The 18,779-nt window shown below is 47.2% G+C and overlaps 1 protein-coding gene across 2 annotated transcripts in view; it reads left to right on the top strand.

Moving 5' to 3' along the window:
* FAM222A (family with sequence similarity 222 member A) overlaps positions 1 to 18,779 on the top strand; it is a 54,794-nt gene that overhangs the window by 28,951 nt on the left and 7,064 nt on the right. For both annotated transcript variants that reach the window (XM_014867809.3, XM_044775708.2), the window contains exon 2: positions 760 to 887. In XM_014867809.3, the coding sequence (XP_014723295.2) occupies positions 806 to 887 (82 nt within the window). In that variant the 5' untranslated portion in view covers positions 760 to 805. The remainder of the gene's footprint in view (positions 1 to 759; positions 888 to 18,779) is intronic.

An 18,779-nucleotide genomic window follows, 5' to 3' on the forward strand; every position in this document is an offset into this window, starting at 1 on the left:
GGCCCTGCCCTTTCTGTTTGGGGTAGGGAGCTCGTTCAGGGAGCCCGGTGGCCCTTGGGGCTTGGACTCAGGGCTCAGTCTGAGATGCCAGGATCAGGCTCAGCATGGGTCAGAGGCAGAGCAGCCGTCATTCTTCCAGGGTGCCATCCTGGACATCTCTCCTCCAAGGGTGCTGTGACAATGCCCCAGGCCAGGGTCAGACCAGCACTAAAATAAACTGGAACACCCATTTCCCTCCTGGCAGTTCCAGGCAGCCTCTGCGTCGTTTCCAGAGGTGACCAGATGAGGTCTTTGCCCTGGATGAGCTCGAAGCGGAAGGGGGGCTGCAGAGCTATTCACAGAGGGTCATGGGAGAGCTGGAGGCCACCGCCACTGGAAGGACAGCCTGCTGAGGGAACACGGGCGGGTGAGGATCTGAGCAGGCTGGGGACGTCAGGGAAGCTCCCAGAAGGAGGTGACCCGCACACTGAGCAGGGCCAAGGCACGTCTGACTGCACAGTTCTGGCCCTGTCATAGGGGAAGGCCACCACTCGAGAGACCCCGATTCTTTTCTTTCCGGTGAGGCCACGGATGAGCCTCTTGATGTCTCTGGGCCTTAACCTCCTCTCTGTCAAGTAGGGGAGAAGGGTGTGGGCTCTGAATGTCCCCGGTGTTTGGCGGGGTAGTGGGGAGGGAAGCTGCTGGCGGCGACTCGCAGCTGGGAAGCGGGAGGCGGGCCTGGAACAGCCCCGTGTGACCAGCACCTCATTTCCCTCGCAGGGACCCTGCCGCAGAGCGTGCCCCACCGCGGACCCCCAGCTCAGCCATGCTGGCCTGTCTGCAGCGGACCCAGAACCCGCCGGGCCAACACCTGGTCTGCCCGAGCAAGAGCCTGGAGCTGCGCAAGTGTGAGTGGGCACCCTCGCCCTGCGTGACACCTTCCGCACTTCCCCAGGCCCCGCCCCCACTCTGTCCACTCTGCATCCACGGGGCCTTTTCTCTGTTCCTGGACACACCACACTTTTCCCACCTCGGGCCTTTGCAGGGCAGTTCCCAGGCAGCGAATGCCATCCATCCTCCAGCATGTCCACCCACCACAACCCTGTCTTGAACTCTCCGTGTCCTTCTAGGCCATTGCCTGTGCTGTGCTGCCTCCCTGGCATCTCTCCCCGACTCTGGCACCCACTCCCTTTGTCTGGCCGACTCCCACTGGGCCTGGGCTTCTTCCCAGCAGCCTTCTCTGGCCACTCCCAGCACCAGGGTCCCCACTATGCGCCATATCTGTCTCGCTCACCACCATTTTCCCGCGTTAGCAGAGAGCAGGGAAACACGGAAGCAAATGGTCCTCAGTGGGATCCCAGCTCCAGTCCTGATGTGCTGTGTGATCTCAGGCATGTCCTTTCCCTCTCTGGACCTTGCTTTTTCAATGTGTCAAATTAGGGAGGTGGACTTGGTGACCTCCAAGCATCTGTCCTCTTTGACCATCTAGTACAGGGATCCCAAATCCTCTGATTATTTTTAGTTACCATGGGGTGTTAAAAAAATCTGAAGTGAGGCCGGCCCAGTGGTGTAGCAGTTAAGTGCACACGTTCCACTTCGGTGGCCCGGGGTTCACCGGTTTGGATCCCGGGTGAGGAAATGTGCAGCACCGCATGGCAAAAGCCATGCTGTGGTAGGCATCACACATATAAAGTAGAGGAAGATGGGCACAGATGTTAGCTCAGGACCAGTCTTCCTCAGCAAAAAGAGGAGGATTGGCGGTAGATGTTAGCTCAGGGCTAATCTTCCTCAAAAAAAAAAAAAAAAAAACTGAAGTACTTGGAAACATTTAAAAACACGGAGATTTGTATAAAACTCTGGATTTCTAGTGTCTCTTGAAAAAAAATCAGAGGATCTGGTAGCATAGGCACGTGTTCTCGTACTGCAGCTGTTGGTTAGAACTATTGCGTCTTTAAAGGAGATATCCATCTCCAGTTCACCACAGTCCCCACCCCTCCCTATCGCCTCTGTCCTATAGCACAGGATCACTTGCCATTTATCATTCTGCTTAACTGTTGCTTTTCTCCTTTTTCCATACGTATTTAGCTTTAGACCTGGTAATACATTCATGTGATCCAGTATTCAGAAGGAATAGAGGGACATACCGACAAGAGACTCCCTCTCCCTCTCCCCACGGGACAAGTTGCCCAGCCTGGTCTCCTATCAGAGGCAGCCATGTTGTCAGCTTCCTGTGTGTCCTTCCAGGTGTTTTATGCACATCCCAGCAAATATGTGTGCACACACTGTCCTGCACCTCACTTTTCACTTAGTCATACATCCTGGATGTCAGCATCTAAAGAGCGTCCTCATTCTTTTGCCATATAGTTTTCCGTAGCAGGGATGATCCATAATTTATTTGACCAGCTCTAAGCAGAACCATACCTGGCCCGGGCATTACAAGCAATGCAGCAAGAAACAACTGTGTATGTGTCCCAAAGGTGTGACTAAAACTATAAGATAAATTTCTAGAAATGGAAATACTAGGTCAAAACTATGTTCATTGGTAATTTTGATAGATGTGGTCTGACTGACTTATCTAGTCATCTCCTTGGTCTGTTTTTCCAGTTGGGTTGTTCTTGTCCTCATTGATTTGTAGGAGCTCTTTGTATATGATGGAAGTAGACCTCTGTCTGTCTTATGAATTCCAGATGTTTTCCCCAATTTGTCTTTTGCCTTTGATTCTGCCACGGAGTAATTTTCTTTGTGAAATTTGTCAGTATTTCCTTTGATGGCCTTTGGATTTTATATCATACTTAGAATGCCCTTCGTCATACCGAGATTATTTAAAAAACAAACAAACAAATGAAAAAGCTCCCCTAAGGTTTCTTCTAGTTCTTTTATGGTTTAGTTTTTAAAATATATGCTCTCTGATTGTTCTGTGATTTATCTGGTATGAAATGTGGGGTATGATCCAAGTGTATTCAAGTATCAGTGCAATACTGTTTGTTTTTTTTTCCTTGAGGAAGATTAGCCCTGAGCTAACATCGGTGCCCATCTTCCTCTACTTTATATGTGGGACGCCTACCACAGCATGGTGTGCCAAGCGGTGCCATGTCTGCTCTTGGGATCTGAACCGGAGAACCCTGGGCCACTGAGAAGCGGAACATGCAAACTTAACCGCTGTGCCACTGGGCTGGCCCTTGCAATACTGTTTTAATTGTAGAGTTATAATACATTTAAAAAGTTTTTAGCAGTTTTATTGAGATATAACTCACATCCTGCACAGTCCACCCATTTCAAGTATACAATTCCATGGTTTTTAGTATATTTACAGAATTTTGCAACCATCACCACAATTTTAGAGCATTTTTATTACCTCAAGAAGAGACCCCTTACCCATTAGCAGTCGCTCCGATAACCACCACTCCCCCGCTTCCTTCCCTATGGATTCCTGTATTCTGGACTTTCATAAGAAGGGAATCCTTCAGTACATGGCCTTTGTGACTGGCTTCTTTCACTTAGCATCATGTTTTCAAGGTCCCTCCATGTTGTAGCATGTGTATAACACATCTTAATCTTTGATGGTCCTTGTTCCTTGTTATTCGTCATTCTCCCACGCAGAATTTCCTTGGCTGTTCTGTTTTTCTGTCTGAACTATAGAATCAACTTATCTGGGTAAGAACAAAAATGCTGTTTCTGTTTTTACTGAGATTGCATGAAACTTAAAATTTAGGAAGAAATGATTTTTTTTATGATGATGTCTTTCCCTCTGAGCACCTGATATGTAAACTTTCTCTTTGTTCAGACTTTCTTTTGTCTACCTCTGGAAGGTGTTAATATTTGCTTCATTTAGATCTGGCACCTTTTTAAAGTTTACTTCTGGATAGTTAACCTTTTCTGGCTAGTCTTTTCTTCCATAAATGCAGGTTGTTTATATAAAGGCTATTAACTCCTGCCACCTTACTGAAATCTTTTATTGTTTGTAATGGTTTTTCAATTTAGTCTCTTAGGTTTTCCAATTATATTATCATATCATTTGCAAATAATTTTACTTCCTACTTTGGAAGTTTTAAACTTTAATTTCTTTGTCTTATTTAATAGTGTTGGCTACTATCCCTGAAACAATGAAAAATAATAGTGGTGATAATAGACATTCTTGCTTTTGTCCCTGACTTTAATGTGAAGCTTCTAGGATTTCTCCACGGCACAAAATGCTGGTTTAGAGGGCAGATGTTTTAAAATTAAACTGAAATTAAACAGAAATCAAACTGTTAAATAAGTGCCCATCTATTCTGGTTTTATTAATGACTTTAAATATCAAGAATGGAAGTTGAACTTTACCAAATGACTTTTTAGTGTCTGTGACCATATGGTTTTTTCCTTTGACCTCTTAATATGAATAATGATATAAATTTCTTAATGTTGAACCATCCTTGCATTCCTGGTTGAATCCCACTTGGTCATGATGAATATTTCATTCTAATATACTGCAGGATTGGATTTGCTATTTTATTTAGGAGTTTTGCCTCAATTTCATTGGTGAGATTAGTCTTTAGTTTTCTTTCTTTGGACGAATTTTTGTTGGGTTTTGCAATCGGTGTTACACTTGCATCATAAAGACAATGGAGGGTTTCCTTTTTTCTCCATGCTTTGTAACAGTGCAAGTAGAAATGGATTATCTGTTATTTGAAGATTAGTTGATCCTCCATGACACAGGCTGGGCTAGGGCATTTATTTGGGGGGGGGGTAGCTCTTAGATTTTCTTCTGTAATAATTGATGTTTTAATTGTTCTGCTTCTTGAATGAGTTTGGCAAATTATGTTTCTCTAGAAAAGTGTCCATTTTACCTAGGTTTTCAAATTTATTTGCATGAAGTTGCACAAAATAATTTAAATTCTTTTAAGTGAGTATTGCACCTTTATTCCTTATATTGTATATTTTGTGTTCCCCTTCCCCCATTTTTCTTGATTAGGTTATTTAGCTAATGAGTCTATCCCCTTTCCCAAAGATCTATCTTTAGGATTTATTAGCAGTTACCCTTGTCTGATTTCTAATTCATTCATTTATGCTTTAATCTTTATTAAAATCTTCCTCTTGTTTACTTTTTTTTTAATTCCTTGAGTCAGAGGCTTAAATCTTTATACTGATAAAAAGAGAAAAAAGCAAAATTAAGGTGGTGAATTCTCTGAGCACTGCTTTAGCTGTATCCTATAGCTTCTAATATGTATTATTTTTCATCGTCATTATTTTCTAGATATTTTATGATTTTGCCTTTGATTTTTTTCTTTGACCTAAGGCTCATTTGAGTTCCGCCTATCCACACAGATAGTAGGAGCTTTAGTGTTTTGTTATTTCTAGTTTTATTGCATTATATTCAGAGAACGATGTCTATGATTTCTACTTTTTTGGACTTTAGTGAGATTTTCTTTGTGATATAATCTATGATCATTTTGGTGAGTTTTGTGACTTTTTAATGGGGATTTGAAAAGATGTGGCTCTGTTTTCAGGATTCAGAGTTTGGTGTAGATCAATTATACCTGCCCCACTGATTATGTTAGTTAGGTCTTCTGTACCTTGCTTACCTGTCATGGACAGAGAAATGAATTCGATGCCTCCTGCTGATGTGTTCCAGTCCATTTCTTCTTGTAGCACCTATAGCTTTGGCCTTATAAATGGTGATGCCATGTTATTTAACACATAGATCATACCTTAAATTTTCACAGTGAATTGCATCCTCCTTTGCCATATTTAATACTTTTGGGGCAGATTCAATTTTATCTGTTAAGATGGTAATCTCTGCTTTTTTAATTCACATTTTTCTTGAAACTTTTGCCAACCCTTTTATTTCAACCTTTCTGAATTACTCTCTTTAGACATGACTCATCATGACTACAGAGTTGGCTTAAGCTTTGTGATCCGAACTGAATGCCTTTAAAAAAAAATTTTAATAGGAGAGTTTCGTCCATTTACATTTATTGATATGACAGAGGTCTGGTCTTAGTTCAATCATTTTGTGCTTTGTTTTAATTGCTTTGGAAAGTGTTTCTCTCTGTGATCTGTGTTCTCTGCAATCATGAGGAAGCCTGGTGTTTTGTTCTAGTGGTATAACTTTAAATAATACCCTAGTATTCTATTTCTTTAGAACAGTATCTATAACTTTCCATAAGCTGAACAAAATGATGAAATCAGCGCACCTCCTTTTTCTCTCTACAACACCTTCTTGGAGTTCATTTGGTACTTTTAAACCTCTATTACCTGGCATCAGCTTTAGATGATAGCTTTTGATCCCAGCTACTGAAGGTGAGGACATCATGTACCTACACCACTGTCCCTCTCTCTTCTCTCCCGCTCCCTTCTGCTGTTAGAGACACCATGACTCTATTCCCAGGGCTTGTAATGTCAGCATCTGGTTCCATCACCACAGTCCCACAGTGGTTTCCATCTCGTCTCCTGGATAAATAGGGTCAGTGCTCACCACCAGTTCTTTTGTCTTACCTTCCCGTCATCTGAAGTTGGCCCTCTAGTCTGCGGCTTAAGGCCTCCTGTGAACAACACTCCTGGAGTTCCCGCATGTACAGAATGGTCTGTCTGTCACCTTTCTACTTGAATAAGTGAAAAATAATCCCTGGGTCACTTCGTTCCCTTGAAGGTTTTTACAGACTTTGTTCTATTCTCTTCCAACGTTGAATGTTGCCATGGAGAAGTTGAAGCCTGATTTTCCCTCATTTATATTTCATTTTGATCTTTCCATATCTTTCATCTCATTACTTCACTAGCAGGTGTCTTGGGGTTGACTGTTCACGTCTATTTTTCCTGGAACACGGCACCGTGGCCTCTCGACAGGTAGATTCAAGGCTTCTATCATTTCAGTTTTCCTTCTTTTGGGGACTCCAGTTAGGCACAGACTGGCTGTCTTTCACCTGTCTTCCCTCTGTTCCCTCTTCTGATCGAGCCTTTCTAACTCCTTACTTTCTTTTCATTTTGCTCACTTTTCTTCCTGTGTTTTCTGCACCTTCCTTTTTTTGCCTTGTTCTCATTCCATTTCCTCTTTTAGTTTTATGATGAGGTTTCCCCCCCTACTCTTGTATATCTGCTTTGTGGTTTTGCTTTATACAAACACTTACTTACTATGTTTTTTCCTTCACCAAGGAAATAGTTGGCCATAATCTTCATCTCTTCTGTGGCCACATTATTCTGACGGGAAGTGTTTTTTGCCAACCGTTACTTTGCTTACGTTTTGCCTTCCCTTTATTTTTCTTACACATTTGGATTGGGTCCTATGCGGGGTCAGTTTTGATTGCTTGCCTGTGGAGGAGGTGAGTTTTTCCCAGCCCAACTATTTCCCTCCCGTTGCCTCAGAGATAGACAGGTTCCTACAAATATGGCGTGTCTGCAGGATTTCTTATTTAGCCCCACCTCCTTTGCTCTTTGGAGCCAGGGGGATCTAGGGAACCTCTGTCACCAGCTGCTGCAGGCTTGGTTTCACTGCTGCAAAGAAGGGGTTTAGATTTTGTACCTCAGGGTGTGTCCCTCCCATCTGGGAAGTGTACACTGCTGGCTCTTTCTCCAATCTACAGCTGTGGCACCCTCTCTCTGCTTCCTCCCTCCCTCCCCCCTACTTGATCTCTGCTGCTTTGGGCAGCCTATATACCTGGGGTTTTTGTTGTTGTTGTTGTTTGTTGTTGTTTTGTTTTAGGGGTTTAGCTGTCTCCTAGTTTTGCCAAAAATGGAATTTGTGTTTTTATTCCATGTTGCTTTCAGAGTATTTCCGGAAAGAGAAGGGGGCCCTAAGATGTTATATCAACATCCTCAAAACTGAAGGTCCTCTGATGATTTTCTTTCAGAGATGGGGGTTTAGAGAAATATTTGCATTATCAAAAATAGAACAGTGACAGATAATTTGGAAAGGCCTTTCGTTTCAAGGAAAAATGTTCTCCTTGCACAGTCCCCTTCACTCCTTTATGTGACCTCCAGGGAGAACATCTCATTCTCTTTTACAAAATTAAGTACTTCACTGAATGGATTGTCCATGACACACAATTCAGAAAGCATAAGAACTTACAGTGAAAAATAACTCTCCTTCCCAGAGGAAACCAGCGTTAGCAGTTTCTTAAATCCTCTCCTGAAAAATAGGCGCGTGTGTGAGAGGCAGTAAATACCCTGTACATAAACATTTGCACCCCTACACTCTTCTAAGCTCCTTGCCTTTTTTCCTTTTTTTTCTTACCAATATATCTTGGAGCTTATTCCCCATCAGACTGAAAGAATGCCCTCCTTCTTTCTAACAGCTGCCTTGTATTCTATCTCATGGACAAAGAATGGTAATATATTTACCCCCGTGTTGATGGACGTTTACATTGTTTCTAGTCTCTTGCGATTCTGAACAGTGCTGTAACGAACATCTTTATACATGTTTGTATCTGCAAAAAAATTCTTCCAGGATGGACTTGTTGGCTCAGAGGGTCTGTGCATTTTAACCTTTGATTGTTGCTGACCAGCTGGCTGGAGGCAGCGGCTTGGCCCAAGGACTTGGGCTGGTCGTTCCTTCCTACTCCAAGGTCGAAACTAGAGAGCGCAGAAGGCCACTAAGGATGTCCTGCTTACCCTGCCCACTCAGACCCTTTGACATCTCTGCACTTATTGGAAAAGACACTGACTCTGCCTATAATTGAAGAGCACAGGAAAGAGGGAGGCAGGAAGGGAGGGAGATAAGCAAATTGAATTGGGTGCCCTGCTGCCGGTCAAGGCCTGGACACTTGGCAGGGGCGGCTCCTGCCCTTTCCTCCTGGGCATGAGTCTTGGGTGATCAGGCCCTGAACTGACCCTCTGGTCCCTGTAGCCCCAAGGCAGAACCGAGACAGGAAGGGCTGGCCTTGAGCTCTGTGACCAGACCTTGTGCTCTGCTGCGTTTCTCACCAAGGGAGAAAGGTCTCGACTGGGCCACGTACAACATGACCTTGGGCAAGTCGATGGGCCTCTTTGGGCCTGTGCTCCCCTTCTACAAAGCAAGGGGTCAGATTAGACGGACCTAAGAAGCCATCCAGCACTGACCGTCTGCCATGATATGTCAGGAGCCCAGTAAGGAGAAGATGTGGCCCAGTCTGAGACCCCCTCCGTCCTCTTCCTGTAAAAGCGGATCACAGCAGCCTGACGACACAGGGCTGTACTGAGGACTGGCCACCACTTATGCCCAAAACATGGCCAGTAAACCAGAAATTACTGCAGTTCACCTCTCTGGAACCTGAGGTCAGGCAGGCGGTGGGGCTGGGGGCACGGGTGGCTGTGTGTCCAGGAGCCCGGGTGGCTGGCTGTTGTAGCCTGTTCCAGGTGACTGGAGAAAGTGACCTGGAACAAAACAAAGGAAAAAAGATGTGGGGGGGAGGAAAGACCATTCTCCTTCCCCTGTCTCAGGCCTCAGATCGTGGGCTGCTCCCAGCTGGCCAGAGTCCCTGGGTCCCAGACAGGACCTGCCCACCCCTGGGACAGAAACCTGTTTTTCTCAGCTGCTCAGGACCTTCCCTGCTAATAAATATTTGATTTCCTCATCATGGTGTTGATACATAAACTTTGAGTCACATGCCGCTGAAAGTACAGGCTGTGCAGAGAGCCCCAGAGAGGCACCACAGGGCTTGGCCGGGGGGCGGGGCACTGTGGCAGTTGTCCCGGAGACTGACATGGGCTTTCGCCCTTGCTCTGCCGGACCCTGAGGCTTTGGGACCAAGATGATCGGGGGGTCAAATCCTGGCTGTGCCCTGAGTGGGGCATGTATGTGGTCTTGGGCGAGTGAGTGATCAGCCCTCTATGGGCCTCAGTTTCCTCCACTGTGACATGGGGGTAAGAACAGAAGGAGAGAACCCCCCAGGGCCTGGGAGGAGACTCAAACCCTTTACCTGCCCCCACACCCATACCCATGAGGGGACAGGAGATTCTCAGGCCCATCGCTCTCATCTTCATGGACCAGACGCTTCGAAGGGCTTGCTAACCTAAGGAGATCCGGGAGCGGCCCTTCTCCCCAGCTCCCACCCCTCCCCCACCCTCTGCCAACAACCCCGACCGCCCCCCCCCACCCCCACCCGAAGGCTGGAGCCACTGCCTCAGCCAGCCTAGTGAGTATTCCTGCAGGTGCAGCTGCTTCCACTGACACTAATAAAATACGGAAGAAACAAAGCAATTTAAAATTCCAATAAAATTAAAGACAAACCTCTGGCCGCACAGCAGATTCAATTACGTAGCTGTTGCTGAGTGCAGCCTGGGGGTGGAAGCAGGGTCCGGTGCCGCCCCTGCCGGGGGAGCCCAGCCTGGGAGAGGACAGAGGCTCGGAGACGGCAGGGCAGGCGAGGGCCGGACAGTTAGCCCCCTTCTGTGACTTAAATAAAAATAAGCTCTTAGGAAACTAGGAAGGCAAGCAGCTTCCTTCATCTGTTACAGGGCATCCAAGCACAGTCCACAGCAAACCCACCCAAGGCTGATAGAATCCGCATCGCGGCCTTTGCCCCCGTCCAGAGGTCCTGGCCAGCTCAGTAAGACCGGGAAAATAAATAACAAGTTCTGAGGGTGAGCAAGAAGTGAAACTAGCTGCAGAGAAACCCCAAGAGAATAAGACTTCAGCAAGATTGCGGATATAAGATCAACATACAAATGCAATTATATTCCTGTCCAACGGAAGTTGGCAGACTTTTTCTGTAAAGAGCTGATATTTTTGGCCCTGCAGACTCTACATTCTCGATTCCAACTACTCATCTCTGCTGCACTGTCGCGCGAAAACTGCCACAGACTCACGGAAATGAATGGGCATGGCTGTGTTCCAATAAAACTTTATTTACAAACGCAGGCAGTGGGCCGGATTTGGCTGGCTCCTGCTCTAGCCAACAACAAAGAGTTGGGAAATGCATTTTACAAAAAAGATACTGTTACAATTTCTTTGGTAACAGCTTTATGTGTACATTAACAGGTACCATACAATTCACATGCCATACAATTTACCCATCCAAGTGTACTAGTCAGTACTTTTTTTAGCATAAATTCAGAGTTGTGTAATCATCACCACCATCAAATTCCAGAACATTTTCTCATCACCCCAAAAAGAAACCCCGTATCCATGAGTGGTCAGTCCCCATTTCCTCACAGCCCTAAGCAACCACGGAACTACTTTCTGTCTCTATAGATAGACCTATTCTGGACGTTTCTTATATGTAAATGGAATCATACAATATGTGGCCTTTTGTGTCTGGCTTTTTTCACTTAGTATAATGTTTTCAAGGTTCATCCATGAAGTATCACGTCAGTACTTTTTTTTTTTTTTAAAGATTTTATTTTTTCCTTTTTCTCCCCAAAGTCCCCCGGTACATAGTTGTCTATTCTTCGTTGTGGGTCCTTCTAGTTGTGGCATATGGGATGCTGCCTCAGCATGGTTTGATGAGCAGTGCTATGTCCACACACAGGATTTGAAACAACGAAACACTGGGCCGCCTGCAGCAGGGCACGTGAACTTAACCACTCGGCCACGGGGCCAGCCCCACATGTTAGTACTTGCTATTGCCAAGTAACATTCCATTGCATGGATATGCCGTGTTTTATTTACCATTTATCAGTTGATGGACATTTGGGTTGTTGCCACATTTTGGACTATTGTGAAGAATGCTGCTATGAACATTCATGTACAAGTTTTTGTGTGGACATATGTTTTCATTTCTCTTAAAGATTTTTTTATTTTTCCTTTTTCTCCCAAAGCCCTCTGGTACATAGTTGTGTATTTTTAGTTGTAGGTCCTTCTAGTTGTGGCATGTGGGATGCCGCCTCAGCATGGCTTGATGAGCGGTGCCGTGTCCGTGCCCAGGATTCAAACTGGCGAAACCCTGGGCCGCCGAAGCAGAGCGTGCAAACTTAACCACTTGGCTACAGGGCCAGCCCCTGTTTTCATTTCTCTTGCATATATACCTAGGAGTGGAATCGCTGGGTCACATGGTAACTGTGTGCTTAATTTTTTTAGGAACTGCCAGACTGTTTCAAAGTAGCTGTGTCATTTTACATTCCCACCAGCAGTGTGAGGGTTCCAGTTTCTCCACATCCTCACCAACACTTAACCATCTGTCTTTTTAATTATAGCCATGCTAGTGGATATAAAGTGGTATCTCATGGTTTTCATTTGCATTTCCCTAACGGCTAAGGATGTTGAGCATCTTTTTATGGTTTCTTAGCCTTTGCCTATCTTCTTTGAAGAAATGTCTATCCTGCTCTTTTGCCCATTTTTTAATTGGATTGTCTTTTTATTACTAAGTTGTAAAAATTCTGTATATATAAGTCCCTTATCAGATACATGATTGCAAATATTTTCTCCTGTTCTAGGGTCGTCTTTTTCACTTTCTTTATGGTGTCCTTTCAAGCACAAAACGTTTTAATTTTGATGAATTCAAAATTTCTTTTGTCGCTTAGACTTTTGGTGTTGAATCTAAGAAGGCTTTGCTTAATCCTATGTCACGAAAATTTATTCCTTTGTTTTCTTCTAAGAGTTTTCTAGTTTTAGCTCTTAGATCAGGACTGCGATCCATCTTGACTTAATTTTTGTGTATGGTGTGAGGGAGGGGCCCAACTTCATCCTTTTGCATGTGGTTATCTTGCCCCAGCACCATTTGTTGAAGAGACCAATCCTTCTCTATTGAATCGTTTTGGCTCCCTTGGCAAAAATCAATTGACCACAATTGACCACAAATGTGAGGGTTTATTTGTGGATTTTCAGTTCTGCTCTGTTGATCTGTATGTCTGTCCTCATGCCAGTACCACACTGTCTTGATTACTGTAGCTTTGTAATAAGTAGTGAAATCAGAAAATGTGAGTCCTCCAACTTTGTCTTTCTTTTTCAAGATTGTTTTCACTCTTCTGGGCCCCATGAATTTTAGGATCAGCTTGTCACTTTGTGCAAGGAAGCCATCTGGCATTTTGACAGAGATTGTGTTGGATCTGTAGATCAATTTAGGGAGTTTTGCCATCTTGATATTTCATCTTCCAATCCATAAACATGAGATGTCTTTTTATTTATTTAAACTTTCTTCAGTTTCTTTCAACAACATTTTGTAGTTTTCAGATTATAAGTTTTGCTCTTCTTCTGTTAAATTTATTTCTAAGTATTTTGTCCTTTTTGATGCAATTGTATATAGAATTGTTTCCTCAGTTTCATTTTGGATTGTTCACAATTGAAGTTTTGTATGTTGATCTTGTATCCTGCAACTTTGCTGAACTTGTTTATTCTAATGGTTTTTTAGTGGATTTCATAGGATTTTCCATGTGCAAGATTATGTCATTTGTGAATAGAGAGAGTTTTACTTCTTGTTCTTTAGCGTGAATGCCTTTTCTTTCTTTTTCTTGTCTAATTGCCCTGGCTAGAATCTTCAGTACAATGTTGAATAGAAGTGGCAAGTGTGGACATCCGTGTCTTTTTCTGATTTTAAAGGGAAAGTTTTCAGTCTCTTACCATTAAATATGACATTAGCTGCAGGTTTTTCCTAGATATTCTTTATCGGGTTAAGGAAGTTCCCTTCTATCCTAGTTTGCTGAGGTCTTTATCATGAAGGGACCTTGGATTATGTCAGATAGTCCAATTTCTGTGTCTATTGAGATCCCCATGTGATGGCCCTTTATTCTCTCAACATGCTGTATGACATTAATTGAGTTTTGGACATTCACCCTGCATTCCTGGGATAGGTCCCACTTGGTCGTGGTGGATAACGCTTTTTACATGTTGCTAGATTCAGTTTGCTAGTATTTTGTTGATTTTTTGCATGTCCATTCATAAGGCATATTAGGCTGTAGTTATTTTGTGGTGTCTTTCGTTTTGCTATCAGAGTAATACTAGCCTCACGGAATTAGTTTGCAAGTGTTCTCTCCTGTTCCCTTTTTTCAGAAGAGTTTGTGAAAAATTCCCATTAGTTCTTTACATGATTGGTAGAATTCACCCTCTAGGCCTGGGCATTTCTTTGTGGATACTGTTTTGATTACTAATTCCATCTCTTTACTTGTTACAGGTCTATTCAGATTTTCTATTTCTTCTTAAGTCAGTTTTGGTAGTTTGTATCTATCTAGGGATTGTCTATAAGTTTATTCAATGATACTTTTTTAAAGACCTAAATAAACTTAGATATAGGTTATGGACAGATTCAATATGGAAAAAATTCAATTCAGTTCAATCCCTACATCCTTACCATCTGTGGGTGTGTACACCTTGAAAAGCTGACTTTGAAACTGATAAAGAACAAAGGGTCAAGAATAGCCGAGGTGCCCTTGACAAAGAAGAATAAGGGTGGGGGAGGGGCTAGCACTGCCACGGCTTCAGGCTGAGATGGTGGGATCAGCACAGGGTCAGAGGGGCCCAGGGGGTAGAGCCCAGCATCTGGAAATGAATTGACACAGATGTGAGCTCAACCTAAGACAGCGCAGGCCTTGCAGATCCCTGGGGATGGACATGCAGCCCTGGGACAACTGGCCGTCCATGTGGAATAAATGGCCCTGGAGCCTTACCTCACACCATACACAAAAGGGACTTCCAGCCAGACTAAAAATCTAATACCGTGGAAAGCAAAACCATACCATTCTTTGAAGAAAATGACAGAGAATATCGTCCTCAAGACGGGAAAGATTTCCAAACTGAGAGAAAAAAAGCACAAAGGAAACAGGTCGGACCACATTAAAATTAAAAACTGAGGCTCAGCAAAATACACTGTTAAAAAATGTCAGAACAAGCCAAAAATTGAGAGAGGGTGTCTGAAGCACTTATAATGGACCAGTGTCCCAAAGAGAGAGCCACAGAGAACCTTTCTGCACAGGCTACAGAAAGACCGCAAAGGGGATGGGCAGGGAGCCGGGAGTGGGCGGGAGGGGGTGAGGCCGGGAGTGAGCGCTGGAGACGAGACTGGAGTGAGGAGGGAAGGAGCGGATGAGTCAGACCAACGCAGATGTGGATGGAGGCAGACGGGAGTAGGTACGTACACTGCCAAAAGGAGGGAGAGATGAGGCAGCAGTTCCAAGGGCAGAGACAGCCGCCATGAAGACAGAGACAGGCAGCAATGTAGTGGGGTGAGACGGGGACACAGACACAGCCAGGGGCCTGGCTACAGGGAGAGAGGGGGGAGTGGGCTCCTGAAGACAGAGCCCGGTCAGAGAGCAGGTAAGGGAAACTGAGGTGCAAGCAAGGGGCAGGAAAGTCAGTCTGGGGAGGGATTAAAGTGCTCCAAGCTCCACCTACATGGACCTTGTCGGCCACTCCAGGGCTCTAGCCGGGGCTCAGGAGGTGTGGAAGGCGCGTGTGGATACACACGTGTGCCTGTGAGCACCTGCCCATCTCTGTATGTGCAGGACATCCCTGAGTGTCTGGGAATGTGTGGCTCACGTGTGGCCCCAAGCTTCGGAGCATGTCTGTGAGCTCACACAGGTGTGTGTGCATGTACGTGGTTAGAGAATAAGAGAGGATCCTTGTGCAGTGCCCAGCGATAACCACTGCCCTGAACAGCCCAGTCAGGCCCAGAATGTGCTGGAAGGCAGGCAGCCAGCCTTTTTGAGCACCCGGTATGCATCAAGCCTCTGACATCATCCTCTTATTTACTCTTCCCTCGTCCCCTTAGGGAAAATGGAGGCCAGGGAGCTGTGGTCACGTCTCTGAGGTCCCCTAGCTGGTCCTGGGGCACCTGGATTCACAGCCGGGTCTGACCTCAGATGCCCTCCGCTGCCACGAGGTCAGAGGGCTGGGGCTGAGGGCAGGTCAGGTTGCCAACCACCCTGAACCTCCGCACAGCTCTCCCAGCCCGGGCCGCGAACAGCTGCGTCTGCCCTGGCCCGCCACTTCCCCCGCCCCCCCGGGCAGCCTCATTAGGGATTCTGCCGGTGCCACCAGCTAATTAGTGTCACATTAATTGAGCATTCAGGAGGCTGCCACCTCCAAGGGCAGAGTGTCAGCAGCAAAGGGGAATGCAGATGTGTGCTGCTCCTGCCTGGGGGCTGAGGCCAGGCCCCATGTCCGGGAACCCCTTCTGTCCTGGATTCCTCTCCTCCCCCCATTTCAGCACAGATAATGCGCACTGTGACTTCCAGAGCCTTAAGAGGCAATAGACAAAACCTGTGACAGCGTGAGAAAGAGATGGCGTTTGCTCAACACCCACTGTGTGCCTGGCACATCTTTAATCCTCCCGCCCCTCGTATGGGAAAGCTACAGTTACCTCCATCTCACAGTCAAAAAATCTGGGGTCCACCGAGGAAACAACTTCTCCAGGGGGGTGTCCGGTGGATCCGTAGGAACCCGCGTTCCTCTGGACAGTACCTGGAGGGTCTGGCATATATCCACTGTAGATGCCTGGGGTCCCCCAGAGAGCCCTGGAGTGTAGGAGCAGGAATTCTGGGTTGGCGTCCTGGCCCTGCCCCATCCACCACCATCCCCACCTCCACCTGCCCCCTCCAGGAGCAAGTACCACATGCCTTACGGTACAGAGGATCACGAGGACTTCAGCAGCCCGGGGCATGTCCACCCCTTCATTCCCTTACAGATGAGAAACTGAGGCTCACGTTCAGTGGCTGCCCGAGGTCACCCACAGCAAGTGGCAAAGCTGGGTGTCAAACCGCCTGCCCCGACTCCAGCCGGAGTCCAAGTGTCTCACCTCTCCACCGTCTCTACAGCAGAGCCCGCACCCCCTCCCTCTCCCGCTCCCTCCCCCTCCTCACGGCTTCTGAAAGGCCCCTGCCGAGTCCCACTCCCGTGTCTCCCTGTAGCGACATTAAACCCCACTCAAAGAGCAGCTTTTAATTGGCTTAATATACTCGTTAATAACCACGTCTACTTAACGCACCTGTAAAAGGCCCATAACATTCACTTAATGGCAGCGGCGGCTCCCAGCACTTCCAGCCAGCCTTTTAAATTTCCCGACAAGGCTTTAATGGGGGCCACGGCGGGCAGGCAGAGCAGGGGCAAGAGCAGCCCAGTTCAGAGGGCGGGCGCCTTTGTCTCTGCGCACACGGGAGTCCTGCTTCTGTCTGGCAGCTCCCCGGTGCCTCGCCTCTCGAGGGCCTCGGAACAGGGGATGCGCCAGGCTCTGCACTGTCACTCATGTGATGCGCCCCAAGCACCTGCTGTGGCTCCATGTGTTCTTTTAGGCATAGGGTGGTGAGAAGGAGCAGGGTTTGCCCTCAGGGCCTCCAAATTTAGCCCAGGAGACATGTCGACAGACAGCTACAGCATGGGAGTCCTGGGGCAGAACGTGAGGGGAGGCTGCTTGGATGGCGGGGGGCGGCATGCATCTCGGCTGAGAGCTGGAGGGTCAGAGGCAGCAGAGTGGGGGGCTGTAAGCAACCCCTCTTACATCATTCTCCCAGCATACGACTCAGATACCACTCTGCGCCAGGCACTGCATGCACCATTCCACCCAACCCCAGATTCACCACTCTGGGTCAGGTACTTGGGGGGCCCCAGAGACGGGGCACTTCCCACCGCCTGTGGGGCGGAGGAGGCAGACGGGGACAGACCAGATGAGCGGGGTGTCCAGGCCATCAGCACAAGGAGGCATCATTCAAGCTGCACTTTAAAGGACCTGGGGATTTTGGTTAGCGGGGGAAGGCGCGTCAGCTTCAGAGAACCGGCCCACACACGGCGTCTGTGGTGCCCCGGGATTGAGAGCTGGGGCCCAGGGGACAGAGGACCAGGGCTCAAATCCTGGCTCATAAATCCTTCTCTGCCACCAGAGCTCTCAACCTGGTGGCCCATGAGCCACATCCCACCCACATCCCCTAAGTTTTCATGCCCAGCTGGGGCATTTCTGCTGGGGGCCTCCTGGGTGCTCTGTCTCATGGGCCAGTTGGGCTGCTCCCAGGACACTTCCCTCCTGATGCCCCTTTTCCTGCCTGTTTTCTCCGCAGGAGCCTGAGGGGTCCTGTGAAGGCCTGCGTCAGGGCACCTCTGTCCTCTGCTCCCCACCACCCAATGCGGAGTGAGGCCCAGGTCCTCACAGTGGCCCCCAAGGCCCAGCCCGTTTGCACTGCGTGCCCCCCACGTCCCGGGTCCATCTTCTACGACCCTCCCCTGCTGCCTCTGCTTCCCCAGACTCGCCTTGCCCACCGCCCCTGGCCCTTGTGCCTGCTGTCCCCACTGCCGAGGTCACGCTTTCATCAACATCCACGTGGCTCACCCCCTCACCTCCTTCCGCTCTCTTCTCAAAGCCACTTTATCAGGGAATTCTTCTTCACTAACCACCATGTCCAAAGCAGGCGCCCCGCCACCCTGTCACTCTTGGCCCCTCATACCCCACTGTCCCGGGGACTATGGCCGTGTGCCAAATTACCCCAAAACTCGATGGTGTCAAACAGCCATTTAATATACTTGGGAAAAGAGACGGGGATGGTGTCTCTGCTCCATGATGTCGTTTGGGGGGTGGAGGTGGGGTGCATCTGCTGGGAGACCCAAGCTGCTCCTCACACATCGGGTGGTTGATGCTGGCTGTCGGCCGAAATAGCCACACACGGCCCCTCCATGGGGCCTGGGCTTCCTCAGAACACGGTGGCCGGGTCTCAGAGATGGACAGAGAGAGACACACACACACACACACACACACACACACACATACAGACCTACCTGGATTCCAGGCAGAAGCCATACTGCCTTCTACAGCCCAGCCACGAAGGTGACACAGCACCACCTCCGCGTTATATTCAGTAGAATCAAGTCGCTAAACTAGTTCACGTTCAAGCGAAGGAGAATTAGACTCCACTCTTTGTGGGAGGACTGTCAGAATCAGTGGACATGTTTTAAACCCACTACCCTGCTTCCTTCCTGCACTTGGAGCTTGCTGCTG

Source organism: Equus asinus, chromosome 8, assembly GCF_041296235.1.
Source record: "Equus asinus isolate D_3611 breed Donkey chromosome 8, EquAss-T2T_v2, whole genome shotgun sequence".
Taxonomy (NCBI): domain Eukaryota; kingdom Metazoa; phylum Chordata; class Mammalia; order Perissodactyla; family Equidae; genus Equus; species Equus asinus.